The sequence below is a fragment of the Rhagoletis zephyria genome, unplaced genomic scaffold (genome assembly GCF_001687245.7).
Source record: "Rhagoletis zephyria isolate East Lansing unplaced genomic scaffold, Rhagoletis_zephyria_1.1 Rzeph_scaffold_03822, whole genome shotgun sequence".
NCBI lineage: Eukaryota > Metazoa > Arthropoda > Insecta > Diptera > Tephritidae > Rhagoletis > Rhagoletis zephyria.
This window is the reverse complement of record NW_016160905.1, coordinates 14,650-39,027: the sequence shown is the minus strand read 5'-3', so window position 1 is coordinate 39,027 and position 24,378 is coordinate 14,650. Positions and strand designations below refer to the sequence as shown.

The following is a 24,378-nucleotide window of genomic DNA, read 5'->3' as shown; positions in this document are numbered from 1 at the left end:
TCGTACACCCCTGAGTCTTAAAGTATTTTTGCAAGGCAATTTTGAAAAAAAAATTTTTGGCCGAACCAAGGTCTCATCGCTTTACATTTTTCGTTGACACCTAAGTTCATACATGTGCATATACATTCGGCAATAATTTTTGCTTAAGATAAGAAAAATAAAAAAAAAACAAGAACATCGATTCTTTAAGATCCGACTGCAAATGCTGACGATATGACGATAAATGTAAGGCGACCCCTACGTTCGAAAAAAAGAAAACAAAAATGCTTCCTTAGCAAAAACTCAATGATTTACAGATATTGGAGTGGTACGTTTGGCTGGTAGGTAAGTATTAGAACGGTTTACTTCGATTCTACAAACGTTCGAAGAAAGAATTTCGAAATTGCCTTCGAATCGAAATACTTACTTAGCAACAGTTTAATGGTTTTTGGCGACCTTTAATTTACCGACATTAGGGTGATAGAAACTGAGATCTAATAGGTATATACATAAGTACTAGAACTTGGTACTTGGATTCCATGAACTTTCAAAGAAAAAAGGTTTCTCCTCGCTACAAGAAAATCGATATATCAAACTATACAATTTAAATGCCGAAGATATAACGAAAAATTAAAAAAACGCGATCCCTCGGTTCAGCCAAAAAATATTTTTCTATTCGAAATTGCCTTACAAAAATACATTAGGTGTACGACGATACATCTGCGAGTGTATGAAAGTTGAAGTCAAAGAACTTTTGGTTGCTTTAATGGGTTGTTATGTGTGTGTTTTTTTTTAATTTTTTTTCCAATCTACATGCAATCAGTATGTGAATTCAATATGACCTCCTAAGCATTTTCGTGCACTTCTACATATATATGGACATATCTATGTATGGATATGTATGTATACACTTGTATAGTACTAGCCCATCTGCTCACATGTTCGCTTACATCCTTTTGTATACTCATATGTGCCCAGCCAATTTTCGTTTTACTATCTACATATGTATGTACATACCTTTTCGTTTAGCTTTCGCATGCATTGAGATTTGTCAGACAAGATTGATTGTTCAGTGAATGAGTTGAACTGCAGCCTGATGGCATACATCTATTATCGGTGTGCGTGAGGTAAATGTGTAGCGATGTTTGTGTGAGTAGCTGAAATTGGCTTAAATTTCAAAAAAAAAAAGGCAACATTTGAATACAGTGTATACCGGTATTGTATTCGNGTATTATCGGTGTGCGTGAGGTAAATGTGTAGCGATGTTTGTGTGAGTAGCTGAAATTGGCTTAAATTTCAAAAAAAAAAAAGCAACATTTGAATACAGTGTATACCGGTATTGTATTCGCAAAGCATCTGTTGTTTGAAATTACGATGCATTTACTTTGATGTCATGTTCCTTTGACTACGTTGGCAGGCAAATTAAAAAGAGAAAGTGAAGTATAGGAAAATATGAAGGTGGTCCGTTATTAAAAGATGGCATGCGAGAATGCCGAGAAGTAGGCTTTGGACATCGACAGCGGGTTCAAGTGTTTTTTTTTGTGTGCAAATGACAAGCTTGTCATAGTTAATCATGGATGAGCTAGGCATCCAGAGAGTAGACTGAGTGATGGTTGTACGTTTCAGAGTAATATATTAAAGTTAGTAGAGGTATGAGTTATGCAGTGGCAATAAATTTAAATTTAATATTACACACATACATACCAAATAGCTGGCGTGGCCTTTTATCACCAAGACGTCAATAGATGAAACTTTAAAATGTCTACAGAATCAGATCGATGTTTTTATTTATTGGTTTATTTTGACACAAATTTCTTCTCATTAACCGAAACCGAAAATATTATTGCCAAAAAACAGACAATTAGCCGCTTTAGTAGCGTACGTACACGAATAAACCCAGCCGGCCATTCGGAAGATTGTTCGGCGATTCATACTCGAAGCATTCTCGAGTTATGTATTAGCGAGTCGCATAAAAGAGTGTTTGAGGGCGATTCATATCCGCGATGAAAAAGCGAATCTTTTCTGATTTATCCAAGCGATTACATAATTTTTGTAAGCAACAAATTATTATAGTATGGAATCGATTTCGAATCGCGTGTGATTGACAATGCTGGCGAGGGTCTGCCAAAAAGCCAGTAAGAAGAAGAGCTACTTTAAGAAATGTACAGGATGTAGTGAAAACTTTAACGCTCTTTTGGAATATTTTTTTTCGTTTTTGAACTTTCTGCTATCAAAATTTCTTAGATCAGTTTGCAGTTGTCAAGAAAAAAATGGTCGCACATTTATTTCTTAACAAAAAGTTTACAGCAAAGGCAAAGTACCTTTTCAAACCACGGAAATAAAAGAGAATATTTCTTGTGAAATTTTTTAAGAACTGTATTCGAAGCTTAAAGCTGGACCAGGTTACAATTCAAGTAATGTCAAAAAAGTTCAAATATTTTATAATTTAAATCGAAAGTGGCAAACCTAAAATTCCCCATATACGCGGTATTAATCTACCTGATTACCATTAAGATAATGGACATTTTATCTGTAATATCTCACAAAAGGCATGCAAGCATGCACGTACATATTTGCATACAATAAAATATTATCAGCTATGAGATTTAAATGAGTGGAAAATAATGTTTCCAATCGACTGATGGCATTGTAATAAACAAATACAATGTAATTAATGGTAAAATATTGCGCGCGAAATGAACATTTGTGATGGACATAATTTAATGCGAATTGCTGGAAAGGATGCAAAATGCAAATGCACAAACAACATTACACGTATAATAATATTACGAGTGCACATACGACAAAGCAAACAAATAATGACAGATGAAACAATTTTTTGTGGACAATTAACAGAGCCATTAAACGGTAAGCGGAGAATATATAACATGCTGTGCACATACATACAGTCGGTTGTTTCATACATACATACGAGTAGTTCAAGTGCAGTAAATATTGGTAAAAACCTTCAAGTGTCAAATGCAGTCGTTTATGGCATTTACTGCGTGCGAAAAACTTTAATTGTGCTGCCAGCTGACAGATGATTTTTCATCTGGAAAAAATTGGCTTCCTAAAAAAACAGCATACATAGTACCGTTTGCTCAAACTCTAACATTTTCAACTAGTTTTACAGTTAGGCAGTTTGCAGTTTACACCAACACTACTAATTCGATTACTATCTTTTATATGAGCGATTAGCAAACGATGAACGACATGTGGACACATGAAACATCGAATTTGCAGCACTGCTCTCTACCAGCGGCCACCCCCGACCCGTCCAATTCGGTTAGACTTTGATGTAGGCCTGGTGCCTGGTTATGTGGTACAATTACTGGCTCGTTTGGGGTGCAGCACTGACACAGAAATCAGCAGCCACCATCCACACCAGCTGCGTGCTGATGACTTTATATTGGTTTTGGTATTGGTATTATTGTTGATGCTGCCACCTCCTGAGCTATTACTTTAGTCTGTAATGTTTCCCATTGTTGCTCAGTGTCAGCAACTGTGTTGCGCTTTTGTTGTTGTTGTTGTTGTTGCTGCCAACCATGACTTTGCTGACGATTGTTGTCGTTAATAGCAGATTATTTAATAGGCGGCACAGGCGGTCCGATCAACCAGCAATCGTTCGGTTGACTTCTTCTTGATATCTGGGTGGGTGGGTGGCTGGGTGTCTGGCTGGCTGCCAACAGCAAACACTCGTTTCCATATGCTGATGGTCATAAAAGTAGGAGCACCCATTATTTTAAGGTCGCATAAAATTTTTCAATATATTTTGTATAAGCAAGTTAACTTTGAGGTATTTTCAGCTACAGCTGCGGTGCTGCGTGTCGCTTCTGGACGGTAAGGGAGTTTTGGTGAAGCGTAACTGGAGATGCAATAATGACTTTGGAAGTGAAACTTGTGAAGGTGGTACTCGTATGTGCCACTGGGGGCGGGGAAAGAAAAAGACAAAGAGAAGGATATAGAAAAAGACAAATATAATGACAGAGATAATGACAAAGACTATAGGCCTTTTGCATAAAAAGTGAGCTTAAGCTCAAAAACTTGTACTGAAAATCGAGTCGGAGCTTAAGCTCACCTTTTATGCATGAAGCCCAATGGCAAAGACAAATATGAAAATCAGGGACCGAGAACAAAAGGTATGATCGAAACTAAATGACATTCTCGTAGTTTTGTTCCCAAGAATGTTCTCAGTGGGCATTATATAAGAACAAACCCCAAAGAGAACAAAATGCGATAAGTACTTTCGGGAACAATCGGGAGAAAAAAATGGGAAACAAATCTCCGAAACGTTTTGGCAATGGACAAAACTGGAACAAAAGTCTAAAGAACTTTCTCTCGAAGAACAATTTGGGAACTAAAGTCTCAGGGACTTTCTGACAGAGAACGAAACGGGAACAAATCTTCTCTGAACCATTCGCGATAAATGGAAGCGAGAACAAAATTTTTCCCTTAGCGTCTTATTACTTTGAAATTTTTGAATATTAAATTTAATCAAAAAAGAACTCAAAGATAATTATGTAAGTAAAGGCAACGAAAGACTTAAGACACGAACATTCAATGCACAGAAAATGAAGAATTGTTCCATAAATTTATAGTTCACACTAATGATAAACGATCTGGAAATTAAAATGATCCAGCTTTCCTCTGGCTTAGAATTATTGACAATCGTGGTTCTCACTTAAACGATTTTTCATCCCAAAACGCAGACACCCCTCTAATTCTTAACGTTAAGTTCTAAAGACTCTTGTTCCCGTTTTGCTTTCTACCAGTACGTTTCCCAAACTTTTGATCTTATTTGATCCTCCTTGAAAATGTTCTCGATACTTTCATTCTTATTTTGTTTTCATTCGAAACAGATGTAATTTAACTTCTTGCTTGCGATTTTCAAATTTTTTAGTAAGTTTTTGAGCAATACGTTTTTGTGTCTACTTTGAAAGAGCTTATGACCTGAGCATGTGTACCTACTTCTATGGTCGTTACTGTAGTGTCTACTAAGCGCTTTTGCATATAACCTCAAAATAATGATATTTACTTGTCGATTCGTCAAAAGGCTCTATGGCTCTATTCGTACAATGGTGTTGGTAACAGTAACGATAATGGCTGTGTTACTGGCAACAACAACAACAATAATACAATAAAACAGCCTTATAGGATGCTCAATACACATGCTATATGACTATAATGCACGAGGGCAGCAGAGTTTAAACGGCAACAGACCTTTNAAATACACATGCATGCACACATATATACGAGTACAATACATATTTGGTATGACTATAATGCACGAGGGCAGCAGAGTTTAAACGGCAACAGACCTTTGCATAAGACAGCAAGCAGTGTCAGGTTGCGAGAATATGGCTGTCATAGTAATTGTAGCGGGCACAGCAGCAGCAGCAGTAAAATCAGTAGGTGATTGTTGGTGCGAAGCGTTTTACGATTTCACACCTTACTTGTGTATATGAACATACATATTTACCTACTTATATAAAAGGATTCACATACAGGCAAACGCTTAGAAGCTCTTTGTGAAGAATTTGAGAGGGGAGAATCATTGAGGCTGTTACAGTAATTAGGGAACGATTTGGGAGCGATCTACGAAACTCAAGACGTGCGGATGCCGTGAACGGTCTGCATAATTAGTTAACCAATAAAATCCGCAATTTGACGTATAAATGGGTAAATATGTCCGTTAACAAGTCTAAAAGCATGGACAGACGGCAACGTTGATATGGATTAACAGCGCAATTGATCTGATCAAAGTTGTTGCTTGATAGACAATTACAACTTCAATATTTTTTAAAATTGTTTTTAGTTAGTTGTTTTTGACTTTTTTAGTAAAATTAAACTCTTAACTAATACTAAACTAAAAAATGTGAAATAAAATAAAACAAACGAAAATAAAATAAAGTAAAATTAAATATAAATATCAAATCAATTAAAAAAATAAAAGAACTAATAAAAACCATTTTTTTTTGCCAATCGCTCCAACCGAGGATCAAACCTGGGACCTGCAGGCTTGTAATACGCAGCCCTCACCACTCGGCTACCGCGGATGAATGAGTCTGCTTTCTTTGCTTAGGGACCGAGGAACACAATGAAAATGCAAAACTACAATGGACATCCACTTTGTTGTCGGTAATGCAGTCGACGTATTAATTCAAATAAGTTCTTATTCAATTTAAATTGGATTCCTATCTGAATTAGTATGGTGACTGCATTACCGATGAAAAGGTATATGTCCATGCTAGTTTTGTATATTCTCTATATTCTATGATCCCTGAGTTTTGATCAGTGTTGTCATCGAGAATTCCCTTGATCTAAAATAATTCTGAATTAACGAGTTGATCCGGATCAACGATGCCGTCTGTCTATGCTTTAAGAAAAACTGCTTTGGGAGCATTTCGAACCTTAACTCAGAGCATGGAAGTCTCTCTAGTCATACTGGGGGTTATAAGGTGTGTGATGTTTTGGCAGGTCTGTAGCCTCTACAATGTGGCTAAGTCGGCGACCGATATGTTGCGGCATAGTTTAGAAGCAGACAAAATATCTTACTACTTCAAAACAGTCATCTTTTGTCTTAGCCGAAAGTATAAACGACGACAGATTTGAGGTATTTTTTTGTGAAATTGTTTTATAAGTGCCCTTGCGATTGTGTGTCCTGAGAAGCAGAGCAGATTGTTTCGGGTTGATGTTACATCGGGAGATTACTTTGTTGTGATAAGCATACGATAAGCCTTCTTGCACTGAAGAAGTTGTGAAGTATGGAGACAGAGGAGTTTCTTTTAATGGGTCTCGAATAATACAACTATTCCAAGAACGAAATTCGACTCTTCCCAAGCAAGTATAAGGCACCCTATTTGAAGACACGTTGTTTGAATGTGGCTGAGTAAAGAACACTTAGGGCCGGTTCCTCTATCCTTGGCCCACTCTAATCCCCCGTTAAACATCGTTACCGAAATTATCGACTCCCACTCTATATATAATATACTTATACATACATACATGCATATATCTTTTTATCGAATATTATACTTTCTTCATACTGAACATCTGACATCTTCCGTTTTAAAGAAGACTTCCTGAATTTTTGGAAGTTTCGGATTTTATCGTGAGTATCGGGAAAGGCTTTTTTCACCTCCCGCCCGGAAATTTTTAAAGACCTCTCGATACCGGCCATCCCGACCATTTTGAAAATAAAACTGCGGATCCCGAGGGTACCAACTCTACATGGTGGAAAAAACTGGATACAATTTTCGTTGCAGCTGCTGAGTCGAGGAATAAATGAAGAAAAATTCAAAACTATCTCTATTATTGTCCCACTCAAGATAAATCACTTTATAAATCCACACTCTTGCTTTAATTATAGGGAAAAGTAAAAGATAAATATTTGGAGTGTAAGCTTTCACTTACACTTTTTGCAATCCAACCCAATCTGTGTAGGCTTCGAGATCTAAACATGACGATTAGCCGGCCTAGACAGAGACAATTCCTATTTTGATGTATGTATGTAAATTCACGAGCATCAGGCAAGAGTGTCAAGTAAATCTGTGGTTGGCCGAGCTGCTCCTCCGATTTGTGATGTGCGCCTGGATGTCCTTACTCAAAGTGGAGGGACTTACAGTTTTACGACGCCTCCGAACGGCAAATGGTTTTATTGAGCAACTTTTTTCTTGGCAGAAATATGGCACTGGAAGTTTTGCCATTGCCTGCCGAGTGGCGACCGCTATTAGAACAAAACTTTTTGTGTGTGTGTTTTTTTAGATGTTGCTCGGATCAGGAATAGAACCTTGGACCTAACGCGCTCGACCACGGCGACCGCCAAAGCCATAGGAAGTCTACTTGTCAGTTACAACTGAACTTTATTTCATCTTTAGCGCAATAAACAAGACTTAAATTAGAGACACTTGTTTCCAGCGCCCAGAGCCTCAGGTGATGTGCTAGTTATGTACTTAAATCTGTACATATTTATACTTGCATGCATATTCCTAAATCTATTTTTGTTTAACAACCAGCTTGCTACACTTTTATTTATTTATTGGTGAGTTTGTCTGTCTTTCAGCCAGTTTGCCATCCCTTTTAGTGCTTGTGACCTTACTATAATAAAACGTGGTACATTTTAGTATTCAATGCACATTCGTACATTGCGACGTGTCACAAAACGGAAGGAAATCAATTGTGTGCGAACTCGTTTTGAAGTTTGCATGCCCGGCAGATATGTATGTATGTATGTAGATTGACAGACAGACTGACAAATGGGCTGAATGGCTGAATCGCTCATCATTCCTTCTGTTGCAATCAAATTCCGGGTATGAAAAATGGGAGTTTGCAATCGTACTCGCGCGTTCCTACTTCAATGAATCGTATAAATAATAAGCATCGCAGTATTGAAAATAACTGAAGAGCGTTATCTATCTGACTGAGCTGGAGCGTGACGGAGGGAAGATTGAGTGTTTTTGAAAATGGTATTGCATGGCTGATGCTTTTATTTAACCTTGTTTGTTTTTGTTGTTGCTACTGCTATTGAAGCTTAATTGTGTGTTTCAGTCGTTTTGTTTGTTCACAGGTTTATCTGTACGTTTTTAAATGCATATGTATATGCATACTAGGGATGTTTCGAATGTCATATTTTTCACATTCGCGAATGTGAATGTGCAAATACGAATGCGAATGCGAATGTTAGGAATAACATTAAAAAAGCTATAATCAACTAAAGTCATCGATTTTATTACTTAAACATTTTGTAAATTATACTGGTTTGCAGCAAAAATGTTCAATGGATGCTACTATCCAATTCCTATAAAGAATTCCTCGCTGATTCCGAAAATCAACTTCATTTGTTATTCTGTGCATAAGTTTTCAAAATATTTTCAATTTACCGTTATTCAGCTTAAAAGCTGAAAAGTGGTTACACTTAATCACGTATATCTGTCGACCCAATTTAACAATCTCAATGTGAAATACGGCAAATGGGAGCTAACAAAATTTTAAATAGACTGTATATACATACATCACTTTTCGATAAGTCTGATAATTTCTGACAAATTAAATAATAAAAAATATGAAAAAAACACTTTCTGTGTAAAATGTTTGCCTTTGTGCCAAAGTCTGTTCTGTTACAAAAAACCATCAAGTTACTTCTGAAGAAAATTGATGGATAAATAAAGAAGTATCTAATGAGTGGTGAAATGAAAATGCGCAAAGATTTGTCGTATGAGAAATGAGCAGGAAGCATTGTTGCTCATACGCCATGTACACCTAAGTAGCACGCTTTTGTGCCCATATTTCATACAAAAAATTTGTTCGCATTTTCATTTGACATCATTTAATGCGAATGATCATTTCGTATCATTTAATGCGAATACGAATGTGTAAAATGATGCGAATCATTCACATAACGAATGCGAATGCAAATATTCGCAACATCCCTGATGCATACATACATACATATATACATATTTGCTATTTGTTAGCTTTGTTTGTTTGTTTATTCTTTTGCACTGCTCTTACTGTTTGCTTTCCTTGTTTGTGCGTAATAGTGCAGGCGTTTTTAATGATTGCTTTGGGAATTATTTGCGGTTTTCTTCTTAAAATGCCCTTACTCTACGCCTCCTACTTAATCTTTCATATTTACTTACTCCTGCTGGGTGTTATTGAGTGATCTAAATCGGTCACATTATTTATGTATGTTTTGTGAAATAATTTATTATTAATGTTTACCCACAATGGGTTTTGCTCTCATCTACAAAGCTCTTAACCAAGGCTGCGTTTTTACGAAGATTAATTCGCAAAGTTCTTTGATTATGAATTGCATGGCGTTAAGGAGTAGATAGCTCAATATATGTACATATGTAGCCATGTATGTAGGTGGGGTATATTTTGAATGCATAGATTGGATATGTATTACAGTGAAATCTCGATATACATGCTTACCTCGATAAAACGAAAAACTAAATATAAGGCCCATTCTTTTGCAACCGAGCTACAAAAGAACACTTGCTTAAATGTCGAAATACACGCAAAGCAACAACACAAACTTGGCTATTTATCCGAGTTCAACCAGGTCGGTTAAAACATATGCGACATGCAGAGTAATGTTATTAAGTGAAAAAACTGCTGTATTGTGAATTGTTAATGGGAAAGTGGAGAGGGAAATTTTTGTTTTCGTATATACATGATACATACTTTGAATAGCTATTTATATTACGCAAATACTTCGCATAATTATTAAATTCTATTGTTTTTTGTGTCTAAATCCCGTTGTACTAATCACATGTTTGTTGCCAGCTACCAGCAGGGTTGCTTAAGTAGCTAAAAGGGAATTTTACGAGAGTTGAGCGTTCTTTTGTCGCTCGCTTACAAAAAAATGCAGCTATAACAAAATTTTTGATGGGTCCCCTGAATAAACATAGTTGTTGCGTAATTTTCAATACAAAAATGCACAAATTTTGAGCATGACAACCTTCGGAATATATTCAGGGGTAGACTCGCGCCAGCAAAAGCCTGTGTATAACGAAGTATCGACTCAAAACTCGCTACATAGGTAATTCTGAATGCGTTAGCAGTTAGAGTCCCGTTATAAACAAGATTTTGCATTTTTCCTTGCATCGAGGTAATATAACGAAACACAGCCCAATCTCTTCAATTTCGTTATATGTATTCAGAGTGAAGCGGCTGCTTCCTCTAATGGAATGACCGGCAAATCAATAGCAATACGGAAAACGAACAGTGCATTGCCACCTAAGTTAGGGGTATTATCAAATTTTTGCAAAGTGCGGTGCACGATAAAACCGAATAGCGGTATTCTCTGAGTCTTGCAAAGCCCTTGCATGGTGCACAGATTGCACGGATTGCATGGTTAAACCCTGTTTTCGTATGGGACAGCTTTGCAAACCGTGCAATCCGTGCACCGTGCAAGGGCTTTGCAAGACTCAGAGAATACCCCTAATGTCTAATGGGAAAGCTTTGCAAACTTTGCACAAAAATAAGTAAAAGGAGAAATAAAACACTTAAACCTAAAACTTGAAAACTACATTAAAAAAAGTGCACATTAGATTTTCACGAAGAATTAATTTGGGATCGCAACAACCTAAAATTTATTTAAGAATTAGACGACATCTTCGATATTGCTTATATTAATGTGCTGATAAGAATGACAGTACAGGAGAACAGAGATGTTTAGCTTGCGCAGAGGATAAAAGGCCGATCAGGCAGCATGATCGGCATTGACAAGGCCCTTACTGATATTAAAAAGAAGAAAAGTGGAACGAGAAGAGGAACAATAATAACGGCTAAAACGAGCGGCCACTGCAATTAATATTGTATATTGTAGATGAATCACAATTTTACTATTTGTATTCAATACTCATTCAATTGCAGTGGAATTTACAATGATGACAATGATAGAATGGAATTGGAAATGGACGTACTACCGTCGACTTCCAAAGATGTAAAAAGAGGAACCTAGTAATTTTTCAATGAACGAATTCGAACGTAAATTTGAAGGTACCGTCGTACTCCAAATCGAAAAAAACGAGTACTTACTTGTAATGCTACTCTTCTTATACCATTTTATTATCAACAGTACTAGTGCATAAGGATGGCAAAATATTGGAAGACATTACAGAAAAGAATAAGATTGATAGCCTACCGGTTGCTGCCACTAATGGAGACATCGAACAAATATTAGGCATTGTGAAAACATTGCAACGGCGAATCACCAACTACTGTTAAGAGCAGTGTTTGAAGACAGCGGCTCCGCTGGCTTGGCGATGTCAACATCGACGCTGCAGCTCTGAAAGTATACCACTCGGAACCCGATGGAGGTAGCAGAGGAAGAGAGAGGCCCCCACTGTGATGGAAAGACAACGTAGAGAAGGACTTAGCTTCACTTGACATATCCAATTGGTATCAGTTGACACAGAAGAGAAATTACTGGCGTGGTTTGTTGAACTCGGCCGAAATCGCTTGGGCGGTTACAGCGCCTAATAAGAAGTGTTTTGGGGAAAAATCAATCAAAACGATTTCAACTGGATTTAGCGATGAGATTATTGTGTCGAAATTAATAACTGCACAGATGACACCATTACATTTTGCAAGTTTCAGATACAGAAAAGACAACGGCGCAACGACTATAAAAACTATCGGACCTGGTTTTTTTATTCCTTGGAGGTGATTTGGGTGAATACAAGGGTGAATACAAGGTTAGGTTAGGTCTTCGCGTTCACTCCTAATCTCAAGGCATGTGTGCCGATTAGACAGTGACCGCTAAGAATTCTTGTTGGAATAGATACCTCGGTACGTTCTTACCCTAAAAGTCTAGCCGTGCGTTTTTTATCGTAGGAAGGCCAGGTTTCTCCAGCGTTCGTTTGGTGATTTTCTTTGCATTCAGTTTGAAAGTGGCCATTAGTATGCCTACCAAGCTCTTCCCCGGAAGGATGTTTGAGTCAGTCGGACCATTCCTCGCAGTTCATCAGCTTTACAGTTGCCCTTAATATCTCAGTGTCCAGACACCCATATGAGTTGTATTCTATATTTTTTTTTGTATTGGACCCCGTTGAGGGTTCGCGATGGAGGTCTAAGTTGATTCTAATGGCGGTTGATCATACAATTTATGCACCTCCCTAGGCCCGACTCCTGAGTAAGTTATGAGCGTTTTTGTTTTCATTTTGTCGCAATTTGGTTCTCACGAATTTCAATGCCGAACGAGCTGATATATTTGTAAAATTTTTATTTACCCTAGCCTCACAGAAAACTGGACTCCGATTTTGGAAAATCGAAATAAAAAAATAAGGACCACCTTAACACAAATATTTATGTTTCTAAATATATAAATACTTTTTTACATACAATAAGCTGTAAGACTTTTTCTGTACTCAATAATTTTGCGTAACATATGTGTCTATGTATGTATTTATATACATTTCCCTCGAGTAGAGATTAATTTATTGACATTTGCTTCCAATGGCGGCTTCAATTGTGTGTAAAAATTGCCATAACTTAATTTATTAAACGTAATACTAGTGATTAAGTAAAAAATTAATCTCGAACCCATTAATCGGCTAATTTAAATCGCTGACATAAAAAGTTAGAACTGTATATAAATAATTAACATATATTGCAATAATAATATAGTTTGTAATATGTATCAGAACAAATGAATTAAAAAATATTGTACGACAAAAAAACATAAAAATATGTTTTATACAATAACATCAAAAAGTAAATTAAATTCAGTGAAAAGCTACGTCTGTACAGAAGAATTTAAAGAGTGAATCATAACGTAACATATCCAAAATTAATGACAATTAAAATTTTCCACAAATTTTCAAATAATAGCTATTAAGCAATGGGTAAGCCTTGGAGTATTAAATTACCAAAATCATTAGTTAAAATACACCAGCACCAGCATACACTTGGCTCTCTTCGCTAACCCAAGAGCACTTGAAACAATATTAACAAGTGGCCCAATTATGCAAACTGTTATTCGAATGCAAATACATATGTAGGTGGGCAACTATGTATGTATGTATGTATGTTTGTATGTATAAACATTTATGTATATTCGCAAAAGCGTGAATGATTGCAGTTTAAGCTACTTTAATATGCAGATTTATACAACTCTCTTACTTTTGACAGTACTTACTCAAATGCTTAAGTGGAATCTTCAACTTTGCACTCTTGCATAAGTGGATAACTACTTGAAAAACATAAATTGTATGTATGTATGTATAGTATATTTATACTAAGTATCTACATAAGTATTTATGGCTCTATTTGCGCTTATCTATTTGTTTTCAATGTAATTCAATCTCACTGACAACCAGCACATAAATGACCCTTAAGTTCAACAATGGACCAAGTTAAGCAATTATAAGTCAACTAATGTCGGCAATTGTGAAGACTAATTGTGGGTGATTTCATTGACTTCCTTCCATTGCTGCTTTTGTCTGCTAATAAAGTTTGGCATTTAGAACTGAGTGGCATTAAAATAACTGGCAAAGTGATGACTACAGGCGTAGATAGCGCAATAATGGTGATAACTACACAGCGACAAATAGAAGTGAAGAAATTTCGAATATGGAATTAATAAGGCCATTTCTTGCTTCAATATGTGTCGAAAACTTGAACATTTTACTATCCATATTGAGTAGACTGGGTAAGGAAATCAGAACCAGCTCAACTTTTCGGTCGCATACCCAAAGGTAATTCACAGATTGCTCAAAAACTGACGAAGGAATAATAATAATACCTAACTAGTGATGCCCAAAATTGAATTTGAAAAACTTAAAAAATATTCCAAATGTTATTCAGAGTTATAAGAGATCCGAATGCCAGTGAAGAGCAATGTCGCATAATTTCATCAAATTTCAAATCACCCTATACCGATGAAAAAAGTTCTTAATTAAAAAAATTAAACCTTTATTACACATCTACAGGATAAGGTCTTTAATTTGTCATTTCTTGAATTCCTTTTCAAAAGTATTCTCAAACTAAAATCTTGTTTAAATCTCTTTCGTCTGACATTGTGATACACGTGTATTTCAATAAACTGATGAAATAATTTAAATTTGATTATTCGAACAAATGGCAACCCTCCTAAACAAAGGTCAGGAATAAAGACTTTGCAAACCCATTTCTATAGATACCCATATTTTAATAATTCATCCAAATTTACAAATTTCGGGGTAAATCTGATTAGTTTTACTAAAATTCACAAATTTACACCAAGTTATGCACTAGTGTGCTACTTGAGACGTTGACGAAGGCATAGTGCAGGAATATTAGTCCCCAAGGCCAAGATCTCCATTCACTTGGGGAATTATCCTAGAAACTTTCAAGCGCAGGTTTATGCCATTGCAGAAATCGTTTTGCAGAGAAATCTAAGGAGACAGCACATTCTTATCTGCAGCGACAGTCAAGTTGCAATAAAAGCCATATCCTCGCGTAAAATCAAATTACGTGCAGTATGGAAAAGTGTAGCGAGATTGAACACCCTGCGGGAACACAACACAGTACAACTCCTGTGGGACCCGGACCACAGAGGCATACAGGGCAACGAAGAGGTTCACAGACTAACAAGAGAGGCAGCAGCTACTCGATCTATAGGACCAAAACCCTCCCTGGCAGTGGGACCTCACCCCAACAGGGAAGAGTTAAAAGCAGAAGAACGTCAGCTCAGAAAAGCACATTGGGAAAATACACCGGAGTAAGGCTGGCGAAAGAACTTTTGAGAAGTTACAACCACAAGAGATCTAGGAAACTAATCACCGTCTAAAAGATAAACCTATGGTTTCTTATTGGTCTGACTAACGGAGTCATTGCAGGCTGTGGACCCATACGAACACCCTGAGGACTATTTAGTGCAGGCGAGTTCTGTCGTTACTGCGATATGACAGCAGAAATCGCATTACATCTACTTTTAAGGTGCGATGCGATTGCGAGAAAAATCTAACACACCTGAAGGAGTTGTGCGTACATTCACTCTCTGCTTGGTTTCATTAGAGCCCTAGGTCTGAACGAGGTTCTCTGATGAGCTTTGAGGCCACAATAGACCCAAGGTCGCAGTGCACATCCTCCATGAAATCTATCTACCTATACATCCATAAAAAATAAAAACTCAGTACATATTGAGCACATCTGCTGCCAGACATACATTCCGTGGTTATAAATATTTTTGTTACCAAAGTCATTCAGTATCAACATAGTTAGTGTCCAATACTGATTAGTAACATTTTTAAGATTAATCACAAGAGAAAAAAATTGTATCTACTTTTTATTTAATGTGCAAAACAATTTACTTGTCTACTTCCGTTAACTAATATTTACATAGAAATTAACATACACTTTTATCTTAATAATACGTACATTCAATGAGTCGATCGAATGAAATCCATTGAATAAATTTTTCTCACAGTGCAAATGTAACAATTATTACAGCAAAATAAATTATGTATATTACTGCGTGCTCATATACGCGGCTCTATTGAAGCACTTGTGCTGTTGCCCAAGTCGAATAGCTTGAACGTCCAATGCATCTATCCCCTAAGTAGTTTGATTCATTTTAGCAAGCTAGGGAACATTGAGTAAGCAACTCAATGTACATTCAAATACAAATATACGAGTACAAGAAGAATATTTGAGCCGTTCGAGCATACAACTAATACAAAGCACGCTGAAGCCAATTGTACGAGAAACTTACAATCTTTATAGTATTTAGGAACAAACCCCAATGAGAACAGATTAGCATACATAAAAGTATAAAATAATTCAACTTCATAGCTTATACTTATGATCGTGTCAACCGCGATTGTGATTACTCCAACTGATTATCCTTCGATTAGCTGTGCGAACCCAGTGAGAGCCCTAACTTCATTGAGCCTGATTAAGGAATAAACCGTATACAGAAGAAGCAGTAAGACACAAATCAAATTTTTTTTGTCTGTCGTAATATTGCGACCGGAAAAGAGCAGAGATAAATTGAAGTAAAATCATAGACAGACGGCATCTTTGATCAGGATTAACTCGTTAATATGGAGTTATCTCGGCAATTAGCAACATACAATTTTCCATAACTTGTGCCTGAAACACACAAAAATAGTAAGGAGAGTTCCCAACAGACGACATCGTCAATAATCCTTTTCGTTACGTTTTCACGCAACTGTGAACAAATTCATTGGTCCTGTTTCAGTCACCTACTCTTCCCTTTTGTTCTGTAAGTGGAGTAGTATAAGCTTCCAAGAATTCCAGAGTATTCAAACACTTTTACAGTTAGACACAAATTTGATCAAGTACCGTAGTTGACAACACCAACAGGTATTAAATTAAGCAGGTTATTAAATTAAAAATCCTATCTGATTCTTACTTCTGCAGTTGCCTAGAGGACAATTAGGTCGAATCAACTTGACACTTTCTTTCTGGTTATCCAACTTTTACAAGGTTAAGGTATCTTGATACGCACTTCACAAGCAACCCTAAAGAACTCTCGTTGATTTAAATTAGATGCCTTCGTAACTTGATGACTGGCTCGCGGATTTGCATCGATTGACCTAAGTGCTGGGTGGGAAGCGGTCTGAGCGGTATCACTGAATGTAAGGGCACTATTTTTCTTAAACCACCTTTCTTCTTTGGTTCATTAATAGCTACCGCATGGACAAACCACAAAACCATACCAACAACAACCAATTTAAAAGAGAAGCTACGGGGGCGATTATTTTCGGACAACAGTGGGATGAAGGCGGCCGTTGAAAACTATTTTGATGAGCAATTTAAAGAGTATTTTTTCAGTGGCGTAGATATTTATATTCGCAATGCAAACATTGCATTCTACTTAAAAAGGTTAGATTGAAAAATTCAAAAAATATAAAGCTATACTTCAAATTCATTAAGTCCTTTGGCGGCGAACTCATCACACGTTATCGTGCTTATTACCTTTCCACTTACTTTTGGGTGTATGCTTACGTTCTGTAGCAAAAATTAATCGCTTTCTGTTTGATGAAGATAACGCTTTAGCCGTTTTCCCACTGGGAACACTTGTAGCTACAAACAATAATTTTACTTTTGGGGAGTAAACACAGATGACGAAATATACTGAGTTCGTTTGAGATTGTGTAGCAAGCGATAACTAATGCGATGATAAGATATGGGACGATGAGTATTTAGGTCTAACGTAAATGAGTTTTGAGTTGGTAGATGACTATTGAGAGGGAAAAATATATTTGAAAAAGCAAAGAATGGAGTAAACAAAGAAATTAAAAGGAAAATAGACAATATGGGCACATAGAACGAGAGCAATAAGGTGGAAAAATTGCAATGCAAAATGTAAGCACAAAAAATAAATGAAGAAAACTAGAACTTTGGAAAGTTCACAGCTATGGTTTTTATGTTACGCTTGGGGAACTAATAAAAATAATGCACTTAAAACAGTAGTATATGCTTTGTGAATACATATGTTTGTAAAAATGTATGTACATACATTAGGCACATGACTCTTTTCTAAAACTTCTTCTACTTCTGAGCAGTGATGAAAAACCAACAAAAATTACAATTTTGTAAAAATTTTGTAAAAAAAAGTTTACGGAGGGAACTCCGAGAAAAAAAATGTGTACATATCGATGGCTGAGTGAAAGATCGACCTAACTTGACAGCCAGTTCGAAAGCGTCCTATCTCAGAAAGTTTTTCAACAGCGCTCTATCTCAGAAAACTTTTAAAGAACATCCTACTTCAGAATATCACCGACAAGCGCCCTATCTCAGAATTTGGTTGGAGAACGCACTATCTAAGCTGCCGATTCAAGAACGTCCTACTTCAGCTTTTTTCCGATGTATTTTCGTTTGAGATAGGGCGTTTTTGAACCGAATTCTGAGATAGGGTGTTTTTCAACATAATTCGGAAATTGGGCGTTTTTCGATCAAATTCTGAAGTATGTAGGTCGTTCTTGAAAAGTTTTCTGAGATAGGGCCCTTTTGAACTGGCTGGACGATCTCCCACTCAGCCATCGATATATGGATAATTCCTTGTCAACCGAATTATGACGGCAAATAAAAATTGGTTTCTATGGAAAATTAAAAAAATTTACTACGAAAGTATTTATACAAGTAGTTTTACCAATTGCAATTGTGTAACCCAAGTCAAAACCCACTTCTGTATTTTGTAACGTCACGCAAGCGCATATATTTTCTTATACTTTAAATCTCTACTACCAATTGTTGTAATTTTTTTACTTAATTACTATGCAAATATAGAAAAAACCGCTCTAAAATTTTTACTTTTCCATTTTGTCATACAAATGCCATGTCAGATTGGAAATGCTGAATTTTTCCAAATTTTTACAACAACCTTATTTCTGCTGGTTTTTCTCCTCTATAAAAATTCTTGCATATATCGTGAAAAATTCTCTGTGCCAATATTTTTTGCCGTGAGTGTATGTATTAATTTTAGAAAAAAGTCATATGCCTAATGTACAATATATATGTGTATTTTTTCATGTATTTTTTTTTAACTAGCCTCCCTCCTTTATAGGACAAAAGCCTAATTAACCTATTAACTGCAGTGACAAGCGTTAAATTGTAACACAAAAAGAAAAGTAGTTCACCATTAAATACTCACATCGACAGCGTAAACTTTGATCACCATCAGACAAGCAGCGATCAAGTGGGTCAAGAGAAGGTCGCAAGCATAACAACAACAATAAAAAATCATAAAAAGCAGAAATGTGACGTTGCAAAGCGTAAAATATTAGCACATTTTATTTTGCATTTAATACTAAAGTGCCAGATTACAAAGTAACTTCGCGCTTTTTGTATTACACAATTAAGAAAAAAAAAAGAAAAAATATACATTTAACAAAATGCATTTGAGCCTTAAGCAGTATGTAGTGTGCGTTATTTCAATACGTTGCATCAAAATCTAGTTCGTGTTTTTTTTTTTTTTTTAAGTACGAGTGTGTATACGAAATGCCTTTGTTTTGCATTTACCTTCTTCGCCACCACGTTCCGTGTAACGGTCCAAGGAGTGATCTGAACGGTAGGTACTGCGTCGTCGATTATGTATTGCTGTGCCATTATTGTATGGATTGTTGTTGTAGGCACGCGTCAGTATGCCATCATCTTCGAAATTTGTTTCGAGTAGAATATCTTCGCGCGGATCGCGTATACGATCACGTTGATTTAACGATTTTGTAGGTGAAGGCATATTTCATGTGTTGTATATCTATTTAAGTTTTTTTTTGTGGTATTATTTTGCGTAAATTTTTGACAAGAATTCGGCGTTAATTGTCTTTGGTATGCTTAAACGTATTCGAAATGCAGTCGCAGTAATAATACTTTTGAAATTTATTTTTTTTTTTTTCGGAAACAGTTTGAACACAAATTTCCGTCGTTAGTTGAATACTTAGTTCGTTTAATTTTAGTTAGTTTTTTGCACAAACGTTGCTAAAATGAGAGGAGAATATTAAGACTTTTGTTAAAAAATATCTTTTTGTTGTATTCTAGTTTTAAAACACTTTTTAAGAACACAGTGAAAAATTCAATTTTTTTATTTAGGGTGCAACTATACGCAAGTGAAGAAATTATGCAAAAATGATAAAATATGTAATTACTGTATTTTTTTTTATTTTAATAATAAAATTAATTACAAAAAATTCTATTAGGGATTTTTAAGCGTTGGCATTTACAAATTTCACTGTGCAGCATAAGAGTATGGCTATTGAACAGGATGTGTGACTCCTACATTCGGCAATAATTTTTTTTTTAATAGTTCTACTCGTATAAATTTAATAACTTTTGGCAAGCGTTAATTTACTGACATTAGGGCGGTATTTCGGGGAATAAGAATCAAGAAGCGATTGTAAATGTCGAATTATAAGTTAAATTTAAAAAGGCAACCCCAAGGTTCGGAAAAAATGTCGAAATTGCCTTGTGTACTGGGTGTACGGTTAACTTTTCTTTGTTTGCTTGTAACGTGGTACACTCAAAAAAAAAATCACTATTGGTTTAATACAAGTTGTATTAAATTGAAACTTTAAACAGTATCATGTTTCGGTATTAATATAATCGATATCTGTGTAGTTTTTTTGGTTTTTTTTTTTGGTTTCAATGTGACAACGGAAACAGTCATTTAGATAAGATGATTTATGAGGAAAAATAGGTTTTTCGAAAGTTCCACGTTGACGGCTAAATAGCATCGTGCTGATGCAACTTTTTTTTGAGTGTACGGTCTTATGTTCATATATGCTTTACATGAGTCTCAATTTGTCTGAAAAGTTTCCTTCATTTCAATGTGAACTGAAGACATAAAATGTCATACCCAATAATTCTATCACAGCGGCAATCGCCAGACATCGCCGATCTATGTTAATTTTCGTTTTATTTCGAGGGTTACAAAAATCATTGGTGTGATCGAGAACCTGGACACTTATTATAACCTCCAGATAACATTTCAAAATACCAGTGCGTGCATTCTTGCTAGGGTACTATAATAGTGACCCAAAATTTGTAGCCGTAAATACTTCAATTTAGACTCATTGAAGACTTAGTAAATGTATAATCTGTCATGAGTTAAAAATTATGAACTGACTGCAGATCAATTAGAAAATTGTCTGTTTATATAGCAGAGCTTCACGATCCCGGATCTGCGCTTTGGAGCGAATATAACTCGGATGGAGGTCGAAGGTTGGCGTGAGGTCAGCAGATGGCTGAGTCGGTGAGCACATCTTCTGTGAAAATCCTTTCTTAGTGGGCTGTGATTCTGTGGACAAACAGTTGTTTCAGTTTGTCAGGTAAACTGCAATGTTTTTCGTCTGTAACTTAGCTCCTATTCCCAGAGATTAGCTAAGCTATCTGGTTGTAGTTTGTCAGTAACGCAATGAATAGTCTCTGAGAAGCTGGTAGGTGGCTAGCCGGCCTAGCCTAACAAACCGTGAAATGTAATCCACCGGACAAAACTAGTCTTAATTTGGTTCTTTACTTTGGTGGCACAGTGATCTTTTTCTACACAGTTATNGTTTTCATTTATTATTATTTTCTTTCTGCATGTTATAGTTAATCTCTAGGGAAATCATGATACAATTAGCCACACAAATTTATTTTTGAGGTGCACTGTTTGGTGCGGTATTATGGCGGAAAAAGTTATGAGAATGAAACGCCAGAAAAAATTTCTGTGGCTTCTTACAGAATAATGATTAAAAACTTTTTGCGGCCAATGGCAGAGCAGAATCCTAATTTGTGGTTCCAACAAGATGGAGCGACTGCGCACACTGCTAGGNCTTTTCATTTATTATTATTTTCTTTCGAGAGCTGTCCCTAATCACGTGGTTTGGTCAATATTTCCCGCAAAAATTTAGTGCTATTTGGCCCTTTCAATGTATTTATATATATTAAGGCGCATTATTGCTGCTCACTTAGGTAGTAAAATTTATTTTAATTTGCAATTTATAGTCTCATTTTTTTTATTGGTGAAATGCGACTTATTTTCTTTAAATCTTTCTCTAGATTTAATTTAATTTGTGTTTATTTTGTGTAAGGTTTTTTTATTTAACTTCGCTTAATTTCTGTTTTATTTTTATTCTCAATTTTATTCCACTAAAATGCACTGCATTTGCTTTGTTAGCAACACAAGTTCGCGGTCACANAGACCTATGAACTATGGATGGTAGGTCTTATTTGGCCCACACTGTATGAGAACTGATAATATCGCTTTTTCACTTCTGTTCATCAAATATAGATCGAGAGCTGTACCTAATCACGTGGTTTGGTCAATATTTCCTGCAAAAATTTAGTGCTATTTGGCCCTTTATATATATTAAGGCGCATTATTTCTTCTCACTTAGGCAGTCAAATTTATTTTAATTTGCAATGTATAGTCTCATTTTTTTTATTGGTGAAATGTGACTTCTTTTCTTTAAATCTTTCTTTAGATTTAATTTAATTTGTGTTTATTTTGTGTAAGGTTTTTTTATTTAACTTCGCTTAATTTCTTTTTTATTTTTATTCTCAATTTTATTCTACTAAAATGCACTGCATTTGCTTTGTTAGCAACACAAGTTCGCGGTCACATTTTCTTTTGTGATTCATCAACAATTGTGTTTAATCGTACGTAACGTCATCACACAGCCATACGTCACGTTTCATTTGTAATTACAAAATAGATTGGAAAAATACACTGCAACTGCACTATTTCTTGACATTGTAAAAATGTCATAAAAAAATGCACAATCCACGACACAGCATTTTGCAAAAGCCGCACTATGTGTCCGACAAAAGTGCATTTATGTATGTGTACACTTTAACCTGCATTTGCAGAGCAAGAAGAAAAAAAAAACAAAGAAACAAAAAAAAAATGTAGAAAGACTTTAACGGACTTAACCAGCACACAATCGTATTACGTTTTTGTTTGCACGAACGTTACGTTGACAAGCGCACAACCAACAAACAACAACACCAGCTACCAACTGTTAGTTTACCAACCAAACAACAACGAAAGCGACGGCGATGATGTTGGGGCTATTGCGACAACAGCAACTTGTTGCTTTCGATTCGTTTGCGCTTCACTTTCAAACTGATTCACCAGTACTCGCTGTGGGTATAAAAATGAAACGAAANCCATAAAAAAATGCACAATCCACGACACAGCATTTTGCAAAAGCCGCACTTTGTGTCCGACAAAAGTGCATTTATGTATGTATGTGTACACTTTAACCTGCATTTGCAGAGCAAGAAGCAAAAAAAAACAAAACAAAGAAACAAAAAAAAAAGTGTAGAAAGACTTTAACGGACTTAACCAGCACACAATGGTATTACGTTTTTGTTTGCACGAACGTTACGTTGACAAGCACACAACCAACAAACAACAACACCAGCTACCAACTGTTAGTTTACCAACCAAACAACAACGAAAGCGACGGCGATGGTGTTGGGGCTATTGCGACAACAGCAACTTGTTGCTTTCGATTCGTTTGCGCTTCACTTTCAAACTGATTCACCAGTACTCGCTGTGGGTATAAAAATGAAACGAAATTGAACGACCTGTGGAGTTGATAATTTTTTTTTTTATAATTTGCCGTATATTTTTTATACTCAATATTGTTTTTTTTTTACAGAAAGTACCGTCCCTTCACGCCCGCTCTTATTCATGGCAATCGCATGGAGAGTACACTTGTAGCCGGTTTTCCAAACAAAATAAACAGTCGGTTATTTGGCCCTATTTACCCTACTCACTGACACTCTGTTCTACTCAAGTGCGCTCTTCGTTCTAACTAGGTATGTACATACATACATACATATGTATGAGACATCGACTTATTAGTTTTGAGATAAGTACCTAGGCGTCTGAGCTGTTACCTACATAACTGAAAAACAACAAATTAACGCTTCAATAAGTCAATACATAATCGTACACATACATGTATGTATGTAGCTCTACACAGAGCACAACTGTCATCTAAAATGCACTGTGGAGCGTCATGTATTATTGAGCAACCAAGTGCTCCAACATTCTCATACTTTCAACATTCTAGGTAGTGCTTTTTCCATACTCTTCCATGCTCATCGGAGCACTTTCGTTGCCCCCTCGCGCAACATGCACTAGCGGCAAATGTATGTGATCAGCGCTGCACAAGTAGAGAGGTTTATGTATTTGAAATGTCCGTTAAAATTTTTTGCCTTAAAACTGGTTTTATTATTTAACTTACTTAGTTAAAAGAATGAGTGTTTGCTTTTATTTTTACTTATTATTTAATCATCTGTCTCTCTATTTCTGGTTTCATATTACGTTGAAACATCGCTTACTCATCGCCTACTTTGGTTTAGGCTGCTGCTTAGTTAATACCTTGGGTCAATTGGTTAATTTAACCGATCGCAAGCTGAGAAGATCGTAGGTTAAGTGTCGATTGACAATTAAAT

General features: G+C 36.0%; 1 protein-coding gene across 7 annotated transcripts in view; it reads right to left on the bottom strand.

Moving 5' to 3' along the window:
- M6 (neuronal membrane glycoprotein M6) overlaps nucleotides 1–23,451 on the bottom strand; it is a 39,743-nt gene extending 16,292 nt beyond the window's left edge. Inside the window, exons 1-2 of one of the 7 annotated variants that reach the window (XM_017624920.1) lie at nucleotides 23,254–23,451; nucleotides 19,456–19,911 (exon numbers count right to left, since the gene is read on the bottom strand). In XM_017624920.1, the coding sequence (XP_017480409.1) occupies nucleotides 19,456–19,672 (217 nt within the window). In that variant the 5' untranslated portion in view covers nucleotides 19,673–19,911; nucleotides 23,254–23,451. Of the gene's footprint in view, nucleotides 1–19,455; nucleotides 19,912–22,838; nucleotides 23,028–23,253 lie in introns of those variants that run through there. The other 6 variants (XM_017624918.1, XM_017624924.1, XM_017624922.1 and 3 more) reach the window with 6 other exon arrangements.
- Between the last annotated feature and the right edge of the window lie 927 nt (nucleotides 23,452–24,378).